We start from the raw sequence: 23,130 nt of genomic DNA, 5'->3' as shown, positions 1-23,130 counted from the left end.
CCATAGCGATATGACGACATGTAGGAAGTAGCGGTGAAAGTGATTTTCAATGTCAAGATTTCTAAACCCGGAATGTGTCGTTTTACATTTATCAGGAACAGCCCTCTTTAACCCTCTGAATGTAGATGAATACCCTACGAACAACACTTTGTCATGATGAAAAATTTATAGATGTGTCGTAAAGTCATGTAACACCCACCATGTGAAGCTTGAACACTCCATGCAGATATATGTTGTTTCATTAAATACATGCATTTCCTCAATGATACACAGAACACTGTTTGACACTGGCTAGGCTCACTCAGGATAAAACAGGAGCCATTGCTTTGCAGTGTACACACTCATACAGACACACACAGTCTAGTCACATTCATTGTTGGCCTTAGCTATGATCTGCTGTAACTCTGTAGAAATCCTACTTTGGCTGAGTTGTGAATACCAAGGTTGATGCTTGCAGAATGTGCATAAATAAACCTTCAGGTGCGAGGCGTGCCACACACACAGAGCTACGGACAAATTTTATCACAAACAACACCCTGAAAAAAATATGAGATTATATGCAATTTAATAATGCTTTTTGTGCTTTTGTCCTGCTGAAGATAAGAAAAGAACAACATCCCACCTGAGTCTTGAGAATAACTGCTTGCTGCCTTCGAAGCTCTCGTTCCTATAAATTGAACCAAAGACAGAAAAAAGATGCAAAAATTACACGTCTGCATATACACTTGGTTCACAGCTATAGGAAAATCATTTTGTGAAGACTCTGTTAGTATCTCAGTGACAGAAATCCCAGCCTAGTGCATAGAGTCAGTGATGTCAGAAGTCAACCTTTTTAGCACAGACACGACAATGCAAATGCAGTTATTATTAATGAGAAATATGTAATTCAATGACACAAGAAGTCCTAGAGGTGGGAAACTTGCACTTGTTATTAGATGTCATCTCAGGAAAGTGTGACTAGAAGTGTTTCTACTGCAGCACCAGTCACTCACAACGGAGAACTGCAACCACACTGACACACTCTGGAGATACAGTGCATCGACAAACTACATGAGAGTTCAACAACACCACCACCCCCTAGTACATTTGAGTGGACAAGGGTGCACACACACATACCCAAACCCGCACACATACCACACACACATAAACCCTACAGAACGGTCAGCGATGCACTCGCTCAACGAACTAACCTTGGATTTTTTAAGAATCTCCTGAAATTTAGCATTAGCTGCCGCCTCTTTCTTTTTCCTACGGGCCTGTGCATGCAGAACAGTTGAAGACTGTTACATACCACATTGCTACCCTATCATTAAAGCTTTCACAAAAAAAAACCTGGCCAAGCTCAATAAATAAAACAAGATGAAAATTTTTGTTTATCACTACTCTCTACACAGCACTGCTCCAACATCATAGACTTTTACTACACTGTTATCTAATTTACACAAGTTGTAGTGAGTTAGGATATCATACGACTACAACTATAAGTTTTATTAAACAAAAGAACTACAAAGAACTACAAGTTAACTATAGGAATGGAGAGTCACAGTCCGTGGTAAGGATGCAAAAATTTATGTCTCTATAGATGAGTATTAGATTAAAGTACTTTTTATATGAGATGTGCCACAAAAAGGGGAGTTTGCACTCTTGTTAACCATAGAGCACAAACCTGCATGAATAATAACCAAGACAAATAAAGAGAACAACGGAAATACGTAGAGTGTGTTCTCCAATGAAAGTCATCATTGCATAGTGACAAATCTAACAGTTGTGTTTTAACTTGCAGTGCACACTGCACATGTAAGCAAACACACTGGCAAACAAGCATCTCTTGAAACACACTATCCACCTGGTAAACGGTGATTTCAACCACACATATACACACACATACACACACACACAATGGTAAAAAGTATGTGTAGTAGTGACCCAGGGCTCCCCCTAAGTCACCAAAATGATTAGCCACTGATTAGCCAAATCAAAAATCTTGTAGCCACTTTGAGCAACTTTTAGCCAGTTTATGATCTCAATTAAGCTTGGCAATTACAGCTTTCTTCGCATTCAGGAGTTCCTAATTTTACAGATCGAGATGTTTTGTATGATGTTCCTGATAGTTTTTTCATTAAAGACATATTTATTCAGTTTATATTGAATAATCTGTGTTTTTTATGACATTTCCAGGATAGAAATACTTTTTCATTTCAGATGGTAAACTTTTTACCACCAGAAATAAAATAAGGCATCAATTGAATTCTAAAAATCTGGGTAGCAAAGTGAAGCGTATATTACCACAGGTACAGAACATTTCTGCTGCATTCATTTAGTGTTCACAGTATGATAGCTTGTCATAAGCTACAAGCTTCTCATGTGGCAAATTTATGCAGTCTTCCATAACCAAAATGTTTTAGCCACAAGAATAAAAAAAATGGTGCAGGAGAAAGCATTTAGTAGCACACTGGCAGTGTAGATACAATTTTGCCCCGGTGTTACTTGTATGTCATAGTTGTGATCAAGCAGGCTGAATAGCATTTTGAGTATGAGTATTTTTCTTGAGACCAAAGGGTTTGGCAAAACATTACTCGTGTAAAACAAAACACAATGATATATGTTCATTTAAATTACTCACTGTTTGAGAGTATACATTGTTTTAATGATTATGATAACATTTTAACACAGATATATTTTCATGTGATATTTTGATATGATAAAGAAATGTCTGGTGATGTTGACTTCTACATCATTAAACTGGTGGTATCTACAAAATATTAAAATAATTCAGAATCACATAATTTCTTGTATAAGTTATAGCAGTTTGAAATAGACCGAATTAACAATTTTAATGAATTGTTGCTTTAATGTTTACATGCAAAATTGCAATTCACAAATGTGATGATTTGACAATGGATATGCTTACCGCAATTACTGTCGACAATATCCCTTTGCAATGACTCTTAATAAATTTAATTTAAAACTGACAGTCAAGCTGAATGCCATTTAAATTGGAAGACACCAAAATTACCTTTTACCTATTGGACCACCCTAGGTGGCTCTTTTGAACCATAATTGTACACTTAAAGGGTCTTCATGCGTGACATCACATGCTGAGATGACCTAGACTTGACCTTTCAGAAAACCTCAGTTTTTCTCCTCTTCCTTCGTATTATTGCTCCGTTTGTGAAATTTCCCTTTAAATTACGGTTTTTACTATCAAACTGAGTAGTTGCAGGCCAAATTTTGATTCTAGCAAAGTAGGTAAAACTTCTAGATAGACTATAGGACGAACGGGACTCAAGGAGGCAAAACAAAGCCTCTATGTACTGCAGACGGAACAGCAACAATGTCTGCTCCACGTACCAGGGAACTTGTAACTTTGTAGAAAGGAGAGTAAACTGTTTCAATACATTGCAACTTTGTAGGAAGGAGGGTAAACTGTTTCAACATCTTACGACTTTTTTATTGTTAGCTGTAGTTTTTTGTTGAGGTGGCACCTGGGCAGGAAAAATTCATTAGCCATTATGTTCGCCAAACTGGAATTTTTGTAGCCATTTTAAACTTTCTTTCGCATTTGGCTAATTGGCGATCGGGTAGCGGGAGCCCTGGACCAAGGTTCTGACAAGGATCTTACAGTAGCAATCTTACTATAGCATTTTTATCAAAGAAATAGCTAACACGGTCAATATCAAAATTGTCACATTCATTTTTTTCAGTTTTATTTATTTTATAGAAAGTAACATGACATTCTGAAACAGGAACAGGGGCAAACTTGATCGATGATGAGGTAAAATGTATCACATAGACAACTAATGATAGCATTGTTTATCCATAGACACTTCACTCTGTCAATCTATGAATTCATAACTATTGCCTCATCTACTTTTTGCCAATATTATGTTATTTTGTTCCGCCTTACAGCCATCCATGCTATTCCACTGGTAAAGACTACCTAACTGTTGATGGTGTTCTCTTTTGTCTGGGTTAATAAATGTGACGTGAAAATCATTGATAATGTCTTGGTATGTGCCATGCTCAGCAGTTGAAGTTTCACAGAGCAGCATCTTCACAACAAAGAAGTATATCTTAGGTGAAAAGATTGACTTGAAATACTTTTATGGGACTGAAAGACACCAATGTGAACTGTGTCGTCGTTCCACCTCTAATCAAGCTATGTGGATACCATCATATGTGGAAACAAAGGAAAATCAGCCACACAGAGGGTGTTGATGAAAGACCACTTCAAATTTGTTTTGAATAACTGATAAATGAATGGAAGATGTGCAAGGGGTTTTTTTTTGGAACAGTGATGGGGGTTGGAGATGATCCATCAGTGAATGAATGTTGATGTGAAGTAAGCAGATTTCAAGGTTGTTGCTCAGGGCATGGGGGGGTTTAAGTGAACAAAAGTAAACCCTTTGGTTTAAAAACAATGAGGGATTTTGTCAGGCAACAATCTCACATCAATGAAGTCTTCAGTCAAGTGGGCTTTTTGGGAACGTATTGGTATTTTTGTGGTGACAAAGATTACAAAAGGCGATTCAGAGAGAGTTTGGTTGTCAAAAATGTTCCCACAGCAAGAAAACAGGAAAATTCTCTTGCAAGCCCTGCCTGTCTTTCCTTTGGCCTGCTGTTTAGCAGTAAAGTTTAAAATGCAATTTTGATAAATTATCAAACACACTTTCTTAATCTGGCTTAATCCCTCAAAGTATAGAAATCTACACACACTGATAATGGTGTACTGGATAATAAAAAGAATTGCTACTTCAACAGAACAAAGGGCATGGCAACAGTGACAACCTCACTTTTCATTGTACAAAAATGTGACACATTATCCAGCACATGGAAGAATAAATATATAAAACTTGACATTTTTCTGATTAACGTGTTACACATTATAACCTCTCTGTCAAACAACATGATGAACAAAAATAATCTGTGATGATGTCGCTTCTGTCCTCGGGAAAGTGACAACAGTAGAATGTTATAAACTGAAAAATCTATCCCGTAATTCAAATTTCATGAAAGAGATGAAACTCAGAAATTAAATATATATGATCAAACATGAATTTTATATTGATTCACACATATCATTGTGCTGTTTAAACTAACAATCTAGTTATATTATTACTGGCAAGCATTCAGCATGTTGGCATTATGCTAGCTGATGGATGGTTAACGGAAAAGACACACAAGGTACTCTACCTCTAGTAACTGCTGTGCTCTCATCTCCTTGTCTATCCTGATCTGCTCCAGCCTCTGTAACTTCTCCTGTTGTTTCAGTAACTTCAAGTGTTCCTTCTGTCGTCTCCTCTCCTCTGCCGCCATCAGAGCTGGTCACAATTGAAAGAAAAAAAAAGTTGTAAGCATGCTGAAAGGTTGAGATTGACTGAGTTCTGTATGTCAGTGTTTATGTTTTTTATGTCAGTATGAAGTGTGCAGTGTTTATGTAGTGTCTTTGATGTCATCATGTTGTATACTTCATGATAATATATTTAGTGTCACATTGCCTGTCCATGTCAACTTTGGATATGATCTTGCACACTACCGACTTCAAGTTGCATGTTTTAATACACAAACTTCAACACTGCTATCGCACAGTATGCTGTGTGTTCATATTATGTTTTCATATCAACATGTATGGTCAATCAAGACATACACCGTGTACCAGTCATCTATCTGTGTCAATCTTTAGGGTGATCGTTTACAGTTACACTGATTCCATGTCTTGTGGCATGTTTTACATAGGGACATGTTCACTGCTTCATTACTAATACATGAACTACATGTCATGTTGCACATTCATGTCTTTGTGCAAACACAAAATCATATCAATCTTGATGTTCAAACCCTAATGTTAACTTTTCATGACATATGTTGTCCTCTACTCTGTTTTAGTTGTTGTATAGATTTCATGTCCAAATTTTACCTTCGCCTTGCATCTTACAGTACTACACTTTCACGTTCATTCATGCTGTCTGTTTCACATGTCATGACATTTTATTTTCATTTCTGCTTGCCATTCATCTTATAATGAAATAACAATATTATATCCATACCTCTAAAAAGTGAAAGACTTATACTTTTGCCCCAAACCTTCCTCATGGAAACCTATTACCACTGTCTTTCAACATCAACAATAAAAATAAGGGGCCACCATGCAAATATTGCCACTAGAGAAACAAATTACGTTCAAAAGTGGCCGCCATCCTTGTATTAACTTTATGAGGAAAAATAGAATTTTCAATCTTCACAAAACTAAGATGGTGTCAACTTGACTTACTCAAAGAGCTTCAAAATGGGGCCTACCAACAATTGACAAAAAAAAAATTGAAAGAATATGAGAGTCTGAAAATCTGTTCTTGAAGTGCATTCTACCTTCAAGCTGAAATCCTCAATCCCTGATTTTTGCATTAATTAGTGCTTGTTGACATCGACTAATTATTTGGTGCTTGTTCTTTGTGCTCCTTTGTAATGTGTGTACAGTTAATCAATTTGTTCACAGATCAAGCTGATAACAAATCCACCCCTTTTAAAGTATTGATTTATTCAAGGTGTATTACCTTCTTCTATAACTACCCATGTATGAATTAAATGAAACTCATTAGGTATAAAGTCAAGGACAGCGGCAAATTTCTGTTTTCATGTATAAAACTATTTTAAATCATGTCATATTTTACATCCTAAATGTTGTATGCCAGTATTCTATTCTGATTCAGGATCCTGTGAGATTCTGAGAGATCCTCTTGTATCTTCACACAGTGTAATTCTCTTGTGTATAATTATTATTAGGATCTGTGCGAGTACATGTCATGGCTTGTTTTTCACACTTTTGGGGGTTTTTTGTTGCAATAATGTATATATGCATAGACACAATTTCCTCACTGGATCAACTGGGTATTACACTAATGGTAACAAGTTAGAACGCATCAACTGATGTCAAAATGGTGAAAACAGAAGATGCCCAATATTGAACAATACACTGACATTTGCAAATTTAAATTGATATTTAATACTGCTCATTAAATATAGGCTGTACATGCACACATACTGTACTGACGTGACTAACTAACAATTGACCTACCACAAGATTTAGGATTGAAGACTATGTGAGTTTGTGAATCTCAAGTTCCTCACTTTTACAATTATGGCGTATGCACAGTAAGAATACGGATATCCTATTTTCTATACCTCTCTCATATTTACTACAGTTTCAAAATTTCATGACCCATGATTCAAATAGATTTATCAAACAATATTTTCTTCATCTGTCTTTGATGAGTCTATCCGTTAATCTATTCTGAACGGCTCTGAACTCAACACGTTATTTCTTTTTCTCATTTTAAGGTTTATCATCATTATATGTCAACAGCTAAAATGAATTATTGCAGTTCAAAAACCACGCTGGCCTGTACAGTATCATTCTATTTGTGACAAGTCCGGTGTAAAATAACAGTATGTCTGTCTGTCTATCTGCTTGAATATCTGTTTGAATCTTTCCTAAATTTATGAAAGTTCTGAGTCTGTCTATCCATTTAAAAGATGTCTGCCTGTGTTTGTTGGTGTATGTAGATGATGAAGGTCATTATATTTGAGTTGAGTCCTTTTTCTTTTGCTACATGTATGTACATGGTAGTCTGTGTCGTGATAAGTGACAAAAGCCATTATTTTACGGGTGATTGTATATTGTCCCTCATGTGTACATGTGCATGTAATTTCCTGCCTGTGCTATTAAATGCATATGTATTGCGTACTATAAGTACCTATTGGTGAGGTGACTTTGCATGAACATCTGATTATAGTCTGTTTCTGAGTATTAATGTTTACCCTTGCATTTCATGTTTGTTTCTCCTCTATGAATTGAAAACATGATATTTTTGTTAAGGAAGGTCTTGCAGACCGTATTCCAAACTTGTTTGTAATCAAAAGTCGAAGTGCTTGAAAGGTGTGTAAATGTGCGTTGTGTGAGGGTAAATGTGTGTATTTCTTCATGTGTATGTGTGCATATGAAGCAAAAGGTAGTTTGTCTCCCACTATGTGTGTGTGTGTGTCTGTCTGTCTGTCTGTCTGTCTGTATGTTTGTGTGTATGTGTGCGTGCCCTTGTAAGATGTTCTCATCCCTTTGCAAGTTGCATTTCTGCAGAAAACACTGCAAATTTTCTTGTTTTAAAAAACAGACAGAAACACGATCAAGAGTTGCCGCGCACGGGCAACAGAAGAAACAGTCACTGTGGGGGCTTAGTGTTGCCTTTATTGATGAATGTATGTACAGAGGAAATGAGAGAGGACACCATGAATGATGTCAGTATTGAAAACACTGTGCCATGTGACACTTCAATCTATCCAATCAGTGCCATTCTAAAGTCATGAATATTCAAAGATTCAGTAACTATGACTACAAGTGCGAGGAAAAAAAAACACTACCACTGACAACAGCACACAACACCTCAAAGTTATTTACGGAGTTGTAACTCTGTTAAGAATGGGACAGTGGAGTGGATATCTTACAGAAGGAATACTCTGAAAATGTATAATAATGTACATGATTTTTAACTTACACACCAAGTAATATGAGTATTGACAAGAGAAAGTTTTGCTATGATTCAGATACCATGAGAAAAAAGATAGAAAAACTGCAACGCACAGATTTGATTTTTTTTTTCGCTGTTCTTTATGCTCAGTATCTGAGGTCAGAACGTTGAGTCCTGTGTGAATGGCACAGGAGAGATGCATCAGACTGTGTGTGCTGTCGCAGTTGTGAACTCAGTCCTTAAACCCGACATAGGAAACGTGAAAAAATGAAAGCTGCTGAAAGCTAGAGCAAGGTGTAAGGATGAAGAAGCCACAGGGAAAGCAAGTCACACACACACACACGGAAAAAAATAAACTAACAAAGATGACAGTCACATTGTTATTTACAGATGAGTCCTTGAGTTACAAGTTTTTTTTTTGGAACTTTGTTGTTTTTTATGTTAGTCAAGACACACCACCATATTTACCTCGGTTTCTCTTGGCTTCCTTTGCCATTTGAGACTGTGTCAGTCGTTCCATCTTACGTCTCCGCTTTGCTTCAGCAGCCCGTTTGGCCATTTCTGCGGGATAGTTTTGTTTTCAACAGTTACTACTGGCTTGGTGGACAGCTATTCAAAACACTTTCCGACCACATTTTTTCTACACACCTGTCTTTCCCAGCAGGTCTTCCGGAGGTACAGTCTCAAAATATTTAGCGGACAAAACCCTGTCATTCTGTGATTGAATTCTACGCAGGCATAGAGAACCACTACTATTTGGCAAGCAGCAGAGACAAAACAAGAAATCTGGGCACTGATCTTTACTATAGGATTACTTCTCAGGGCTCTGAAGAGCCACCAGAGAGATAGGCTTCACAACCTTTCCCTTTCTATGATTTGGCTCCATCCTATTGTTTTGTATGATAAAATTTAGTCCCCTATAAGGAGAACTGGGTTAAAAAGCTTTCAAGTTTCAAAATCTTTGGAAAAGTGTCATAAATTTGTGAGCAATCTTGCTTTAACGTTTTCTACGCCTCTCCTATGTGCAAACTGCAATCGTAACCATCTACCCAGAACACCAACTTGCTTTGCAATGCTGCTTGCCCATCCCTTTTACCACCACACTTTTTTGGTCAAACCCCATTCTCTTCCTGGATGGAGTTGGACCTATGAACAGGAAAATGGGGGTAAAAGGGTGCCCCCTTTGATAACTTTCACTGAAATCCAAGAATTACACGGTATGGAAACGTGCATGCACTTGCACTATGTGAAAATTGGTGAAAAAAATGGTCTTTTTACACAGAAGAGAGTACTTCAATAAAGTAATATGAGTCCATACCAAAGAAATGCAAAACTCTGCCGCCACTTTTTTTTTCAATGGCATAAGTACAAGAGCAAAAGCAAAGTAACGGAGAAATCAAGGAGTTACAATGACCCCTACTTTTCCATGGAATTCTTGGATTTCATAATTAATTTTGTTAATTGACCTTGAAATATATTTACAACAGATACTGGGTAGAAACCATGTCTACAATGAGTGAAAGTGTATGATATATGAACGACTGTCGCTATTCCTATTAACGTATCTGTAACTTTCAAGACGGAAGGGTGGGGTTAAGAACACATGCAAAAAAATGCACAGCACACAATTACTTTGTAAAGGATGGGTTGGCAAAAGCAATATAGCAAAGACGATGAGCATGATGTAAACACACATTGATTTCCAGTCACATGGAAAATCACCAAATTGTGAATACATGTGTACCTCTAAGGACGTGAAAACATATTGAACATATTGAAAATATCCATGACTGTGACACTTCCAATACTTCAATGTACGGTGATATTTTTTGGTCACTTGGTATCTACTGGTTGTCATAACTTCAGCTCCATGACATGACCTTTGACCTCTTGGGTCAAACCTTGATTTTATTTTGATGGTTAGCTTGAACCAAGGTGCAGCGGAATAGTATATGAAATGGTACATCGTGATTTAATTACACCAGTTACTGTACTCAGTTTTCCCAACGTTTGTGGACAGCAACTTTGATCTATGGACAACTTTTCAATTCTCTATCAAAGAGTGTCAACAGCACAGCTTATTCACACAGATACTCTGTTCAAACCTGAACAGGTCATCATACTTTTGTACAACTGAACCAACTACACGAAACACCCAAATGTTGCGGCAGATTCTAGTAGGCATTGCGCAATCAACCACATCTGATGGATACATGTTAACTTTCATAGCGACGATGTTATCTTCCTTTACACACACACACAAAACGTGATGTACTTTTCCATGTACACATTGATGCCCTTTTGTGGAACAGAGGAAGTGTGCTGTACTTGCACCTCTAAAGAAATGACGTTTCTGGGATTCAGGAGGAGGACTACCCCTATTTGTCAAACTGTCAGACATTTCAAAAGACTTGCATGTAGAAATGCAAGACTGTCATTTTTTTAAGAGACTAGGTGTGAGAAGTTATTTTGAAATGCGTTGCATATTCAAAAGTGATGTCCCCGTGCTGGATTTAAAGATAACGTGGAATGTTATTCGTGTCTTTACAAACGAACCCTACAAAGAAAGCTGATATTGCAGCGTTTTATGGGGCACTTGATAAATACAGCCTCGTGTATCATCATTGCATGATCAGCGACCTTGTTTCCTCATATACTTGAAAGGTGTGTGTCCAGAAATATTTTAGAAAATCTATCCAGAAAAGAAACGACAACACTTCAGTCTGAATTAGTTCCCCACTTCTTTGAAGCATGAAATCTGTCATAGAGCGAGCTGCATAAAATCCAAACGTGGGCTATATTTCCATGTAATGCGCCTCAAGTAATTAATCCATTAGACCACAATTTTTCATTATCTTTCATGTCCACTCACCGCTACCTACAGCATATGCAATTACAAAGAAAATGACAACATTTATACTACTGCGCAGTCCTCCACCTTACTTCACATTTCAGACTGAATTTCAAGCACCGTCTAATGAATAATTCATGACTTTAGCCACACAATGATTGGTTTGTATCTTTAGCACCCCTTGGAAACCATTATCAATATTACCTTGTTGCTCTAGTCGGCGTCTCATTTTGTTCTCGGCAGCCTTCCTGGCGAGCTCTTGGGACGTCCGTCGCTTTTCTTCCCTTTTGAGCTGCCTTTCTAGAGCTCTTAGTTTCTTGGGGTCGTCTTGGACCAGCTTCCGCCTCAGCTCATGCTCTGTCATTGCCTCATAAACGATTCCCTGGTACGAACAATAAACTGGTCAGGTTTCTGTACAAAGACATCTTCAGCGTAATCAGGTACAAGATGCAGAGAGCAATTTACACCTTGGGCAGAGGTTGGCTGTGATTCCCATCGTAGGAGTTCGGCCTGATGCCGACTCTTTCAGTAAGACACTGGCCAAATGCAGATTATAGGAGGGGCATGAAAGAATAGTCAACTTTGGGAGGAGTGGATGAGTAGATAGGTCATCATGCGCTGATTCATGGAAAGATTTTGCATTGTCTCAGTTTGTGCTTATACTTACATTTTCACCTTGCTTGGGATTCAAGAACTCCCCAACTTTGATCTTGACACTGAAGCTGAAGTTGTCCCGGGTGATGCCCGTGACCCTGTGCTTTTCAAGGTAGCGTATCACCTCGGGGTACGTCTTGATCTTTTTGCCACAGGGTGCGAAATACATGACGTCTCCGCGCAGCCTGTCTCCAGGTCCCAGCTGCCTGATGATGGTCTGTCTTCTCCAGCCATATTCCAGAGGTGACCTCGCTTCATTTTCGTCGTGCATCCGTCTCCGTTTGGCCGGCGTTGGAGTGCTGGCTGCTGACGCTGCGTAGATGAGAACAATTTTAACATGAATACTCTTGAGGAGGTAAAAGGACAAATTTTGCAAATATGAGAGCAGGAAGGCTGGAATAATCAGAGAATATGATCAGAGTTTAAAAAATAGTCTCAGCCAAAAGATTACTTGATTAGAAATGATAGTTTCTATGACTCAGCAGTTCAACTCACAAGGTCAATTTTTTGGATGAAGACATCCACAGTAATGAGTGATGAGCAAAGCCACAGAGTTTGGTAGTCCCCTGGCAAGCATGAACAGAATCCAAACAGTGCTGCAGTCCAGTCTGCGAGACCCACATACCTTTCATTATACCATTGTAAGTATTAGACTAGCCAGAGGAACGGCAAAGTCACCAATACCAGGCGAAAATTTGACTGTCTTGGACAATGGTGATAATTTTTAAGGAACTCTTTTAGCTCCCTGTGTCCTGCATAATTCAGTTCAAAATCTTGCTCCTCACTAACGCAACACTGCATTGAGTCTGAACTTATTGATGATCTCATTGCAGGTCTCTTAAATCAAGCCTTCAACCTTCACCCAAAAGTTCCTTGCACCAGGTTAAAATCATCTGGCAATAGGTCCTTTTTCTTACTTTTCTTCAATCTTATGGAATCAACTGCCAGCTGATACACATTCATGCCAGAATGTCTGCACTTTTCGAGACAAAGCTAAAGATTCAAACTTCTATGTGACGTCTTATTTGTAACATTTATTGTTTAGTGCCAGTGGACTTCTTGTGATGGATACAGTCTGCTATAGCAATTATTTATCCTATCCTATCCCAAGTGCTGCTCAATCATGAATGTTACTTACAATTGACAACTGAGGATGGCGGTGTTGATGACACTGCCTCCTCACTGGATCTCTTTCTGTTGCTGTTCTCTATGGGAGTAGATGTCTTCACAGGGGTGGATGATGGTGACTGCTTTGAGGCGGCTTTGGACTCGGCGTCAGTGTCTGTGTTCTCGTCGTCGTCGTCATCATCATCGTTGCTGTCATCGTCATCGCTTGAATCACTGTCGTCGTCAGAATCTGAATCTGAAAGGCCTAAATGCAATCATAAAACAGGATTTGTTATTCACGTAGAGTGCACCTCCATTCAGACTCTCAAATTTTTACAATACTTTTCTGGTCTACCACTTGTGTCAGCTCATTTTGAATTTTTTTGCATTAGTAAACTTTTCATTGTTTCATCTTTTTGACTATCGAAAACAAAAGATGGCAGCCATTTTGAATTTCAAGAGTCTTTAAATATTAAGTGATTTGTTTCTAATGTAACACATTTTGCACGTTGAACCCCATTTTTTATTCATGAGTTTGCAAGAGAATGGATGAAAATTTCCTTGAGGAAAAGTTCAAGCAAAAGTTTAAGTCCTTCATGTCATTTTGTATTTGGATTACTTCACTTTTAACACAAATGAATTTCTGATTTTACTTCTGAACTAAAATTTTCATAAATTCTTGAATATTTTTGTTTGAAGAAGCCTGGGAGTGAACATAATCTGTATTCCAATGACCAGTGTAGTTTTCTCCTTGATGGGAAAATCTCGATAGAAAAATATCTCATTATGGTTTAAAACAGAAACGTTGTGATTCTTTCTTTAAACCCTTTACAACTTTAAAGATTCTCATTTTTTTCAGTCCTAATGCAGTATAGAGCAAGATATAACACTAACAATGATTGGCTGCTGAACACAGCACTTTCTGTAACAACTCACCTGATTGGCTGTCATCACTGTCAGAACTGTCGCTGCTGCCACTGTCCTTATCACTGTCATCCTCATTGTAGTTGACCCCTCGGAATTTGGCAACTATAGGGGTACTGGTCGCCTTGGTTGCCGGAGATGCGTTGCTGGATTTCATCTCTTCCTTAGTGGGTGCCTGTTTACAAAATTGTGGTCAGAGTTTACGATACCAGCATTACACAATGTTGTGCTGTAATTCAGCGGTAACCTACAGTACATGACATATTTCTAGTTCTTTGGTGAGATGGGCAATCGGAGGACAAGCAGATTATGAACATTAGGGAGATTTGAGTCACTCTTCAACAGATGTGCCAAAATACCACACAGAGACATGCTCATTTTCAAATCTAATTCTGAGGCACTGTACATATTCATATAATTCAATTCACTGATGTGCGCAAAGAAATTATTTTCAAAAATGATGCTTTCCTATGGTTGGGAAAAGGAAAAGAAATTCCACATTAAGAAGTCATTGGGACTATTCATGTTAACTTTACAACCCTACATTTGTTAACAGATTTCCCCTCATCTCATATTTGGTCAAAAAAAAGGTATGGTAGCTGAAGATACAAAAATTTCAACAAAATGAAAGTAGGAATAACTTATACAAAATTACAGCAGGTACCATCATAAGGACGGAAGCTGTATTTTTTCAGGTGTGCTGAGGAGTCCTACCTGAGACTTGTTTTTATGACTTTTGGCCTGAGTTATGACAGAAGTCTGGTTTGATCGAACCCCCTGAGACGACGACATAGACCCCTGAGACGAGCCTTCTAGAAGCTTTTCAGCGATGTCGCTTGAACCCTGTTGCAAGACGGCCGCGGCCTTGGCGGCGAATGCCTTCTCCCGCTCGGCCTGCGCCTTTTTCTGCAGTTTGAGCTGATGCTGTTGCTGTTTGATATGTTGCTCTAGTTGAATCTTCAGCTGTTCTTGTTTCAGTCTCTGCTCCTGTTGTCGGATATGCTGTTCACTGTCCTGCTGGTCCTGTCGTTGGCAAGGCAACGGGCAGTAATTCAAATGAGAAAAAGAGAAGACAGCCGATGAGTCAATATTTGGCAATCAGCAACCACATTATTAAATGCATTTTATGATTAAGTTACCTTTCATGACACCATACCTGAACCTTTTGATAATATTTTCATTATTTCTGTTCTGTAAAATAAATTTACTTTTATATTCTTTTCATTGAAGTATCTTGAAATGCAAAATAATACACTTGTCAACGTATCACTCTGTCTACAATACGTAACGTTATTGTTATATCACATCTTTGTCCATACCCGTGAATTTCATGATTTCATCCCCCTTATTACTATTGATGTATCTGATCAGCTAGTATTGTGGCGCCAGATGTTTTCTACATCTACAAATTCACTGGTATTGCCAAAACTATAGAATAATTGCAAAAAGCAAACTTTGCATGACATAATGTGCTCGCTTCTCCTCATGTCCTACACAGTTTGCTTTTGTCCATTACGGGCCAGGAGGGGGGCATATTGCTAAAATAAATTCTTTTCAGGACAACTCAGCTATCAACAATAACATCAGGCATTACACAGACACTAGCCATGTTGACAAGTTGAATACTCGGCATTGCAACGTGACTTTGAGAGAAGAATGAGATAAAGTAATCTCCAAACAAAACAAAAAACACATGAAAATATATCAAAAGATACAGCCTGTAAAGCTTTTTACCAAGCTTCTGTCCTTTAAACCTTATCGATAAAATTGTACATTTACTCTTAGCTAAGACGTTCAAGACATCTTAGCTTCTACGTATTATTTGATGACTACATTTATACCTGGCTGGAAATAGCTTAGTTTTCTGATTTAATTTGGCCTCTGAGTTTATAGCGTCATTGATGAAAGCTGTGGATGCAATTGTTATTTGCTCCTTAGCAAATTTGTTTTCATGCTCAAAAAAGGAGTCTCGTGAAAAATTGCCAAAATTGTTACCCTCATGTCATAGCATTGATAATTGATATAGGAAAATAATACAGGTGTGTATCAGCTGGAGGAATCATATGAAATTTGAGGATATAATTATTGAAGGATTCTCTATATTAATTTTTAAAAATTTCAAATTTTTTTCTCCTTGAATTTGCTATGACAAATGAGCAAAATGGGCAAAGAGTCTGTCAATTTTGCAGGATGTCTGTGCATGCTGTGTGTAGCTCTCATCATAAAGCCAATGTACATGACACATCAAGTCAGGCAGCTTAGCCAATCACTATGTTTAGCTATAATTCGGCCGGCAACAAATTAGTCTGATGTCTTTAGAGCGATGATCAATGTCAGTTGGACAGCAGGCCGCACAGCCACCTGTGATCCTGTGTACTTGATGGATCATGTTTGCATATGACTCAATCCAACTTCACGACATGAAGATCTTTTTACTTTATTATAATACGACTTCGAGGCTCATTCCTGTCGATTTTGTTTTGTTTCCATGGTACTTTCAGATAAAGAAAAAGTGAAACACTCTCAAGTATAATGTACATTCATCCCTATCAAGTAGGCATACTTTGTTTCTCTCCGACAGCAAGCATTCAAGATATAATAAACCCCAAACAGATGTGACCATGAAAGTATTTCAAACACATGGAAAAGAATGAGGGAAGACAGAAAGCTGAACAGACCCAAAGCAGGCAACATTGTAAACCGTGCAATGGAATATTAGCTCAAGCCATGCAGTGCCACACAATTTTTTTTTATCGATGCACTCTTTTTGGAATGGATCACTACAAAAAAGTTATGGAAGGAAAGAGGCACTCTTGTCACCATAGCGACGGCAGGCTATGGCCATTCACCTTAGGCTGTTGTTTACTCGATTGTTTGTTTGGCTGTTTGTTTGTTTTGTTGGTCTGTTCGGCTTTGCCAAGAGGTTCTTTTACAACCTTCAACTTTCTCTCCAGGGCTTCCTTCTGTTGCTGTTTGAGTTGCTGCTCCTGTTTCAGCAGCTGCTTCTGTTTCTCCTCCAGTTGTTTTTTGGTCTGAAAAGTGCAAGAATCACAGATTACAAAAATGTCAACAAACCGCAATTGCAGCTATCCAGCAGGCACACTTTTCCTCCAATTCATTTTAAATGCTTTGAGTTCCTTTTGAGGATGGAGATTTCTCTGAGTCAGCCCAATATATGTCCTGGTAATACATCAGATTTGTTGTGAGTCAATGAGAATGCCGAGCCAGTGGAATATCAAATTAGCTAAGAAGGCATTCTGCTGCCCAGAGTAAAACAGTTTGAAACATAACTTGAATTTACCAGATCAAAATCCATTCTCTTTGACCCAAGAACATTTTACACATAACATATCTTATTATAGGGTTGAGCTGTGAATATTCCAAGAAATTCCTCCACTGACTTATGGGGGTTCACATATCTTAAATGTTAGAGGGCACATGGAGTACATATATCAATGTCTACGCATGCTTTGAGTCTGTATACTTTTTTCAAAATAAACATGCACGCTTTTTTAGCTTCTTGTACAGGATAAATTGCCCTGATTATTAATTAACATGTGCACACTGCTGGAAGGAATAAATAAAATACTGCATGACAGTGAAGAAGGGAGGGTAGACACTTGCCTGGATAATTTGCTGCATTTCCTTATCATCGCTGTCAGACTCTGTGTCCGGAGTGTCCGAGTCATCACTGGCGCTGCTGACGTCCGAATTATTACTGCTGCTACTGCTACTGCTGCTGCCTGCGTCGCTGTCGTCGTCATCGCTGCTACTGCTGTCGCTGCTACTGCCCTCCTCCTTCTTCGCTTTCTTCTTGCCCACGTCGCTCTTGACCGGGGGAACCGCGGAGGTCGCGGTGGACGCCGCCCCGGTCCCGCTGGTTGTCAGATTCAGAGGGGAGGATATTGGCGGGGATGAGGAGGTGACTGTGGCAGCTTTGGTGATGACGGACGAGTGTGTAAATGTTGGGACAGAGGTCAGCGGAGGCGGATGGGGTAACAGCAGCATGGGTGCCGATGACTGAAAAGTAACGATAAGTTTCCAATAATGTGTTACTGTAAACATTACAGGATCCACACACTATAAGTAACATAAAATTTGAGAATTTTCAAGGACTGTTTAGGCACTAAATACAATTTTCAAGATATCATCTGTATAAAATAACATTTTTATACATCATTTTACATATCATTTTCAGGACATTACAACTGATAATCTTGTCATTATTGAAAATAGTAGGTTAATTGTTCATTTTCTAGTGCCTTCCAGGGGGTTTTATAATTCAACGACTTTCAAGGGCTTTCCAGGAGTGTATGGATCCTGTAACTGATAGCAGACATTTCGCAACAGCCAACTTATATCGAAATTGGTGAAGGAACAAAATTATGGCAACATCAGGCAAAAGGTGTATTTTCTCACTGACAACAACAGTTTAGTTAGCGAGTTACAGCAATGATTGTTTAGTCAACTTCTGTGCTGATGTGCTCAAATGTTTCTGACAAACATGAGATCAGGAACTAAACTTTTTGTGATAAGATACATCTTTCCAGTTTACATATCAACTAGTTTCATACCATATGCAGGAAGTTTCATAACAACAACAGGTCACTGTGGCTCATTTTAATTCACTGAGTACTGAATAAATTTAACAGAACTAACCCATAGTTTCCTGCATTGGATTAACCCTTTTGAGTGCTTCAATTTTTCCCACTAAAATTTCAGTGTAACATTTTACCAAGCGTTATGAATTTTTCTGTAATTTTTTGATAATTTTGGACCGAATGGACACAACCTTTCAATGGCTAAAGTTTTTGACCAAAATTTTGGGAAAAATCTGAAAAATTTTTTCTAGATCTGAAAAAAAAATGCTGATTATGTTACATTCTATAAAGACAACAAAAGTTGACTTTGACACTCAAAGGGTTGACCGGGTCAACCTTTTCATCCCAATGCCCTGTAAACAGTGGGTTTGGGCTAAACCATAATGGTGAAAGGGTCAATCTTACCGTGGTGTCTTTGTATCTGTCTAATGTTGAGCTGCTGCTGCTTGATGCATGGATGGAGGAATTCTTACTACCACTGCCTTTGGGTCTGCCCCGCTTGGGTTTGACTATCGCTGGACTGGTGATGCTGCTGCCTGCTGTGCTGGTGGTCACTGTGGCCTGAGTGCTGCTCAGTGTGGAGCTGGCAGCCGTGGACGATGATGACAATGACGATGAGGACGATGGAGAGGAAGTCTTTGTAGGTGAGCTCAGAGAAAACGGTGTGCTTGCAGAAGTGGATTGAAATAACGAGCCGCTGAATGCCCCGTTCAAGTCTGCAGAGGAATTTTACATGGAGCCCTTTGGTCAGATTACAAATGACAACTTCCCAATTTTTGTGTATATTTCTGGCAAACATCAGCTGTACCTAAAAAACATCTCTGATGGGTGAAATGACAGGAGTCAACAAGATCTCCTTTTAACCCCTTCACTATCAAACTTAGGTACAATCCTCAAAGTTGGCTTTCGCAGGAGTATAAAGAATACAGGAAAGAGGATGCTCCACATTTTAAGGTGGTTGGAAAGGCTATTTTTGCACCAATTCTTTTCTCAGAGTTAATGTCAAGTTTCAAGTGTTAGAATCAAGATATTTAGTTCAAATTTTCAGGATAACTCTCTTAGTTAATACTTTCTCCAAAGAATATAAAAATTGTATATTTGCAGCCATGATTTTGAAATATGACACCAGTAAATATTAAAATTTAATTTTTCATATTTTTTTACATATTTGAATTTAATAATAATTGGATAGTATTAATATTACCAAATTAGTTATAAATATGTTGACACTATTATCTGTAAGATTTGTACGGCAGGATTTGTAAATAAAATCTTGTTTTTATGATTTTACATGGGTTTACATATCAAAAATTATTAAAATTCTTTCAAATTTCAAAAGTGATTTTTCAAAAGTACTTCAAATACAGGAAAATTGTGCCGTACAAATCTTATCTGTAACCTTGTTAATAGGCTGTAAAAATTCCATGTCCATATCTCATTTCAAAGGTTGGATTAAATTAGTATATACTTATGTAGGAAAACTGTTATTCTGTCAAAAATGTTGAAAACAAGCCATATTTACACCCCTCTTTTGAAGTCACAGAGCAGTCTTTTTGGTTAATCTCACTTTTGACACCTCTTTGACACTCAAAGAATCTAAAAATGCATTTACAATAGCAGTTACTCACTCTGAATGCAAGCACAGCCTTGTCAAACTTTCCTGAAAAACAGCAAATAATGACTTTCCCTTTTTAAACATTTTATTAAAAGCTAGGGGACCTCTACCATAGTTAATACACTAAGGACTCCCCAACTTCTTCTTATTTGGTCAGTTTTTCAGAAGTTTTAACAGGCTGTAACTCTGCAATGCCTTTGTGCCCAAATGTCTAGTTTTTTTTATTCCACAGAGAATGTTGACTACTTTTATATTTTAATAGTTTTGTTGAAGTTTATAACTGACGCTCTAGCCTTTCCAACCACCTTAATAGTAAGATAAATAAAGTTCAAATAACTTTTTTATATGTACAACAGACACGTCATGAAACAACACATACGGATTGTAATTTGTATTTCCTCTTCATTGCAGTTTTCCATGTAACAATTATTAAACTACAACTTTGAAAGAAGTGAGACTAGTTACTTTTATGTATAAAGTAATGGTTGGACCGGACAGCCTCCTTTTGATGAAATCTGTCTTTTTTTTCTTCTCAAACTGTTAAATCCCAAGTTTCACAGTGCAACAAGATAAACATACCGGTATCAATAGGATACACATAACAGACACTCTACCAGGGCCATAGCTGTCCTTCTACTTCATGAATTTCGATAGTGTCACTTTTTTAAAATAAAGTTTGATCAGAGTAAAGGGCCAAAAGTCAAATAAAGCAAAGTCATAATGCTAAGGTTTTTGATATTGAAGATTGTGCATAAAGCCTGTCTCGTGAAAACAATAGGGTTTAACCATAGTTCAAGGGTAAAAGGTCAAACAAGTGGACTTTAAACGAGGTCACTGTACTAGGGATATTGAAACAGGAATTCCGTTAAAATTTGATAAATACTGTCAAAAAATTCCAATATGGCTCGGATTATTTCAAGTCAACATGACTTATAAATTAGTTTCAGAGATTAAAGTGGACACCATAGGGAACAGTTGACTGTGTTATCAATGACCGTAACATCTCTTCTTTCAAAATTGTTGGAGCTGTGCATTTTATGGACTGTTTGTAAAGTATCACAGCAAAACAAGGTTCAAACAACATTTTCTGTTTGTCTTAAGTTGTACATATTTATGATTGACACTCATTATATTAGAAGCGTAACTGTTCTGAATAAAAAATATAGAAGAAATCGTGTCGTTTTCATTTTTTGTTTGATGAAGAGGCAATGCATAATTTATTGACTAGTAATAACAATTCAGATTAATTGATTCATTGATGTTTGTCTCTGTCCATTGTTTAGATCCTAATTTACCACAATATTGAATGGGCTGGCGATAAAAATGAAAAAAAATTCACACACAGCAAGCTTGACTCACTTTTTTGTGCTTGTGACTGCCTGTATAGTGAGTCAAAACCCGGTGGACTGGATTCCCTTTCCCTGGACGTGCTGCCAAACGTCGGAGCCGTGAGACCGAGAGTGCCGCTGTAGAATTCATTGAGACCAGCCATACTCCGTGCGTGCCGCCACCACGCTGCACCACCTTTGTCAAAAGAAAATATACACAGAAACAATCACTGAACAAAGTGCAACGTCTGCCCAGGTATGGCTTGTGAAGATAAGAAATATTATCTCTAAATAAAGAATATGTGTGGTGTTGGTAGTGGTTATTTGTGGTGTATGTTTTCAGGTTCTGTGAGTGTTCCCTTGTGTAACGAGATGGAAACTTCTATATGGACCAAAAAGTGCTTTAATATGGATATTGCATAAGAGAAGCTATTTAGAAAACCCATGAGATACAGATTATGCTGTGTCACTTCCACAGTCCTATGATTGGGGGTTTTCAATGAAATGGAACTGACATCAAAAACTTGTTTGAGCAATGATTTACACCATTGAAAACAACCAAACGTTTGTGTGGCCCACTGCTCAAAAAACATTATAAAAATTAACAAACTGTAGGACACTACAAATGAGCAAGTCTTCATATCATTGGCAAAACAGTTCTAAACAAAATTACACGTATGGCTTAACAATTATCACTTATTTTAATATTTCAATTCTTCAACAGTACAATAGCAGTGGTAACAGATACTAATCAGTGCAATGTTGTAACACAGACCTCCGACCTAGGTCCTATGATGTACTGCAAGATGTATTTGCTACAAACAAGAAGTAACATGCAGCTGCTAGAGTACTCGCATGCCTATCCTTGATTGCTACTGATTCTCCATGGAAACGAAGCATGCCACTACATGCGTACATAGTCACCTCTCCTCCCCCCCTCCATTGAAATTCAGTTGTCCATAGATTTCCAACCAAGATTTGATGGCCACAAATATTTTTTTTTAACTGATACTGTTCTAGTAGTGTGTGCTGACCACAAAAGCCAAAGATATGACAGATAACATTACTGGTATGATATTTATAAGAATGCAAAGCAAACACATAACATGGCAAAAAAATACTGAAGTATCACTTTTTCAATCACCCAAGAATAATGATGTCAGTATTGCTTTTGGCAACACAGGATACTTAAACACACAATAATTATTCCGGCGGAGAAAGTTCTCCCAAACGATAATCACTCTTATCACAACAAGTAACCAACAATCTCCAATCTTTTGAGCCACACAATGAACAGATTTCAATGCCTTCTCTTTGAATAGACTTCGGATACGGCCCTCCAAGACCTAAACACATCACAGCCATTTACCTAGTAAACTTTGTTACGGAATCCAAAGGACAGACATCATACTACAGCTCTTCACAGAATCCTTTAATTGAAGTACGCTGCACTCCATGAATATTTTAACTGTTGATGTACCAGTACATTAACCCTTTGAGCGCTGTTATTTTCTCCCGCCAAAATTTTAGC

The 23,130-nt window shown here is 37.9% G+C and overlaps 1 protein-coding gene across 14 annotated transcripts in view; it reads right to left on the bottom strand.

Moving 5' to 3' along the window:
* The window catches only part of LOC139117214 (bromodomain adjacent to zinc finger domain protein 2B-like), an 83,556-nt gene that overhangs the window by 22,273 nt on the left and 38,153 nt on the right, over window positions 1–23,130 (bottom strand). For 3 of the 14 annotated variants that reach the window (XM_070680129.1, XM_070680131.1, XM_070680132.1), the window contains 13 exons: window positions 21,631–21,795; window positions 19,062–19,372; window positions 17,680–18,075; window positions 16,905–17,087; window positions 14,770–15,078; window positions 14,068–14,230; window positions 13,163–13,396; window positions 12,038–12,336; window positions 11,575–11,752; window positions 8,988–9,080; window positions 5,194–5,321; window positions 1,191–1,256; window positions 623–667 (listed from right to left, as the gene is read on the bottom strand). In XM_070680129.1, the coding sequence (XP_070536230.1) occupies window positions 623–667; window positions 1,191–1,256; window positions 5,194–5,321; window positions 8,988–9,080; window positions 11,575–11,752; window positions 12,038–12,336; window positions 13,163–13,396; window positions 14,068–14,230; window positions 14,770–15,078; window positions 16,905–17,087; window positions 17,680–18,075; window positions 19,062–19,372; window positions 21,631–21,795 (2,570 nt within the window). The remainder of the gene's footprint in view (window positions 1–622; window positions 668–1,190; window positions 1,257–5,193; window positions 5,322–8,987; window positions 9,081–11,574; window positions 11,753–12,037; window positions 12,337–13,162; window positions 13,397–14,067; window positions 14,231–14,769; window positions 15,079–16,904; window positions 17,088–17,679; window positions 18,076–19,061; window positions 19,373–21,630; window positions 21,796–23,130) is intronic. The other 11 variants (XM_070680138.1, XM_070680136.1, XM_070680133.1 and 8 more) reach the window with 6 other exon arrangements.

This window comes from Ptychodera flava, chromosome 18, assembly GCF_041260155.1.
Source record: "Ptychodera flava strain L36383 chromosome 18, AS_Pfla_20210202, whole genome shotgun sequence".
NCBI lineage: Eukaryota > Metazoa > Hemichordata > Enteropneusta > Ptychoderidae > Ptychodera > Ptychodera flava.
The sequence above is the reverse complement of the archived record's forward strand: the minus strand, read 5'-3'. Positions and strand labels throughout refer to the sequence as shown.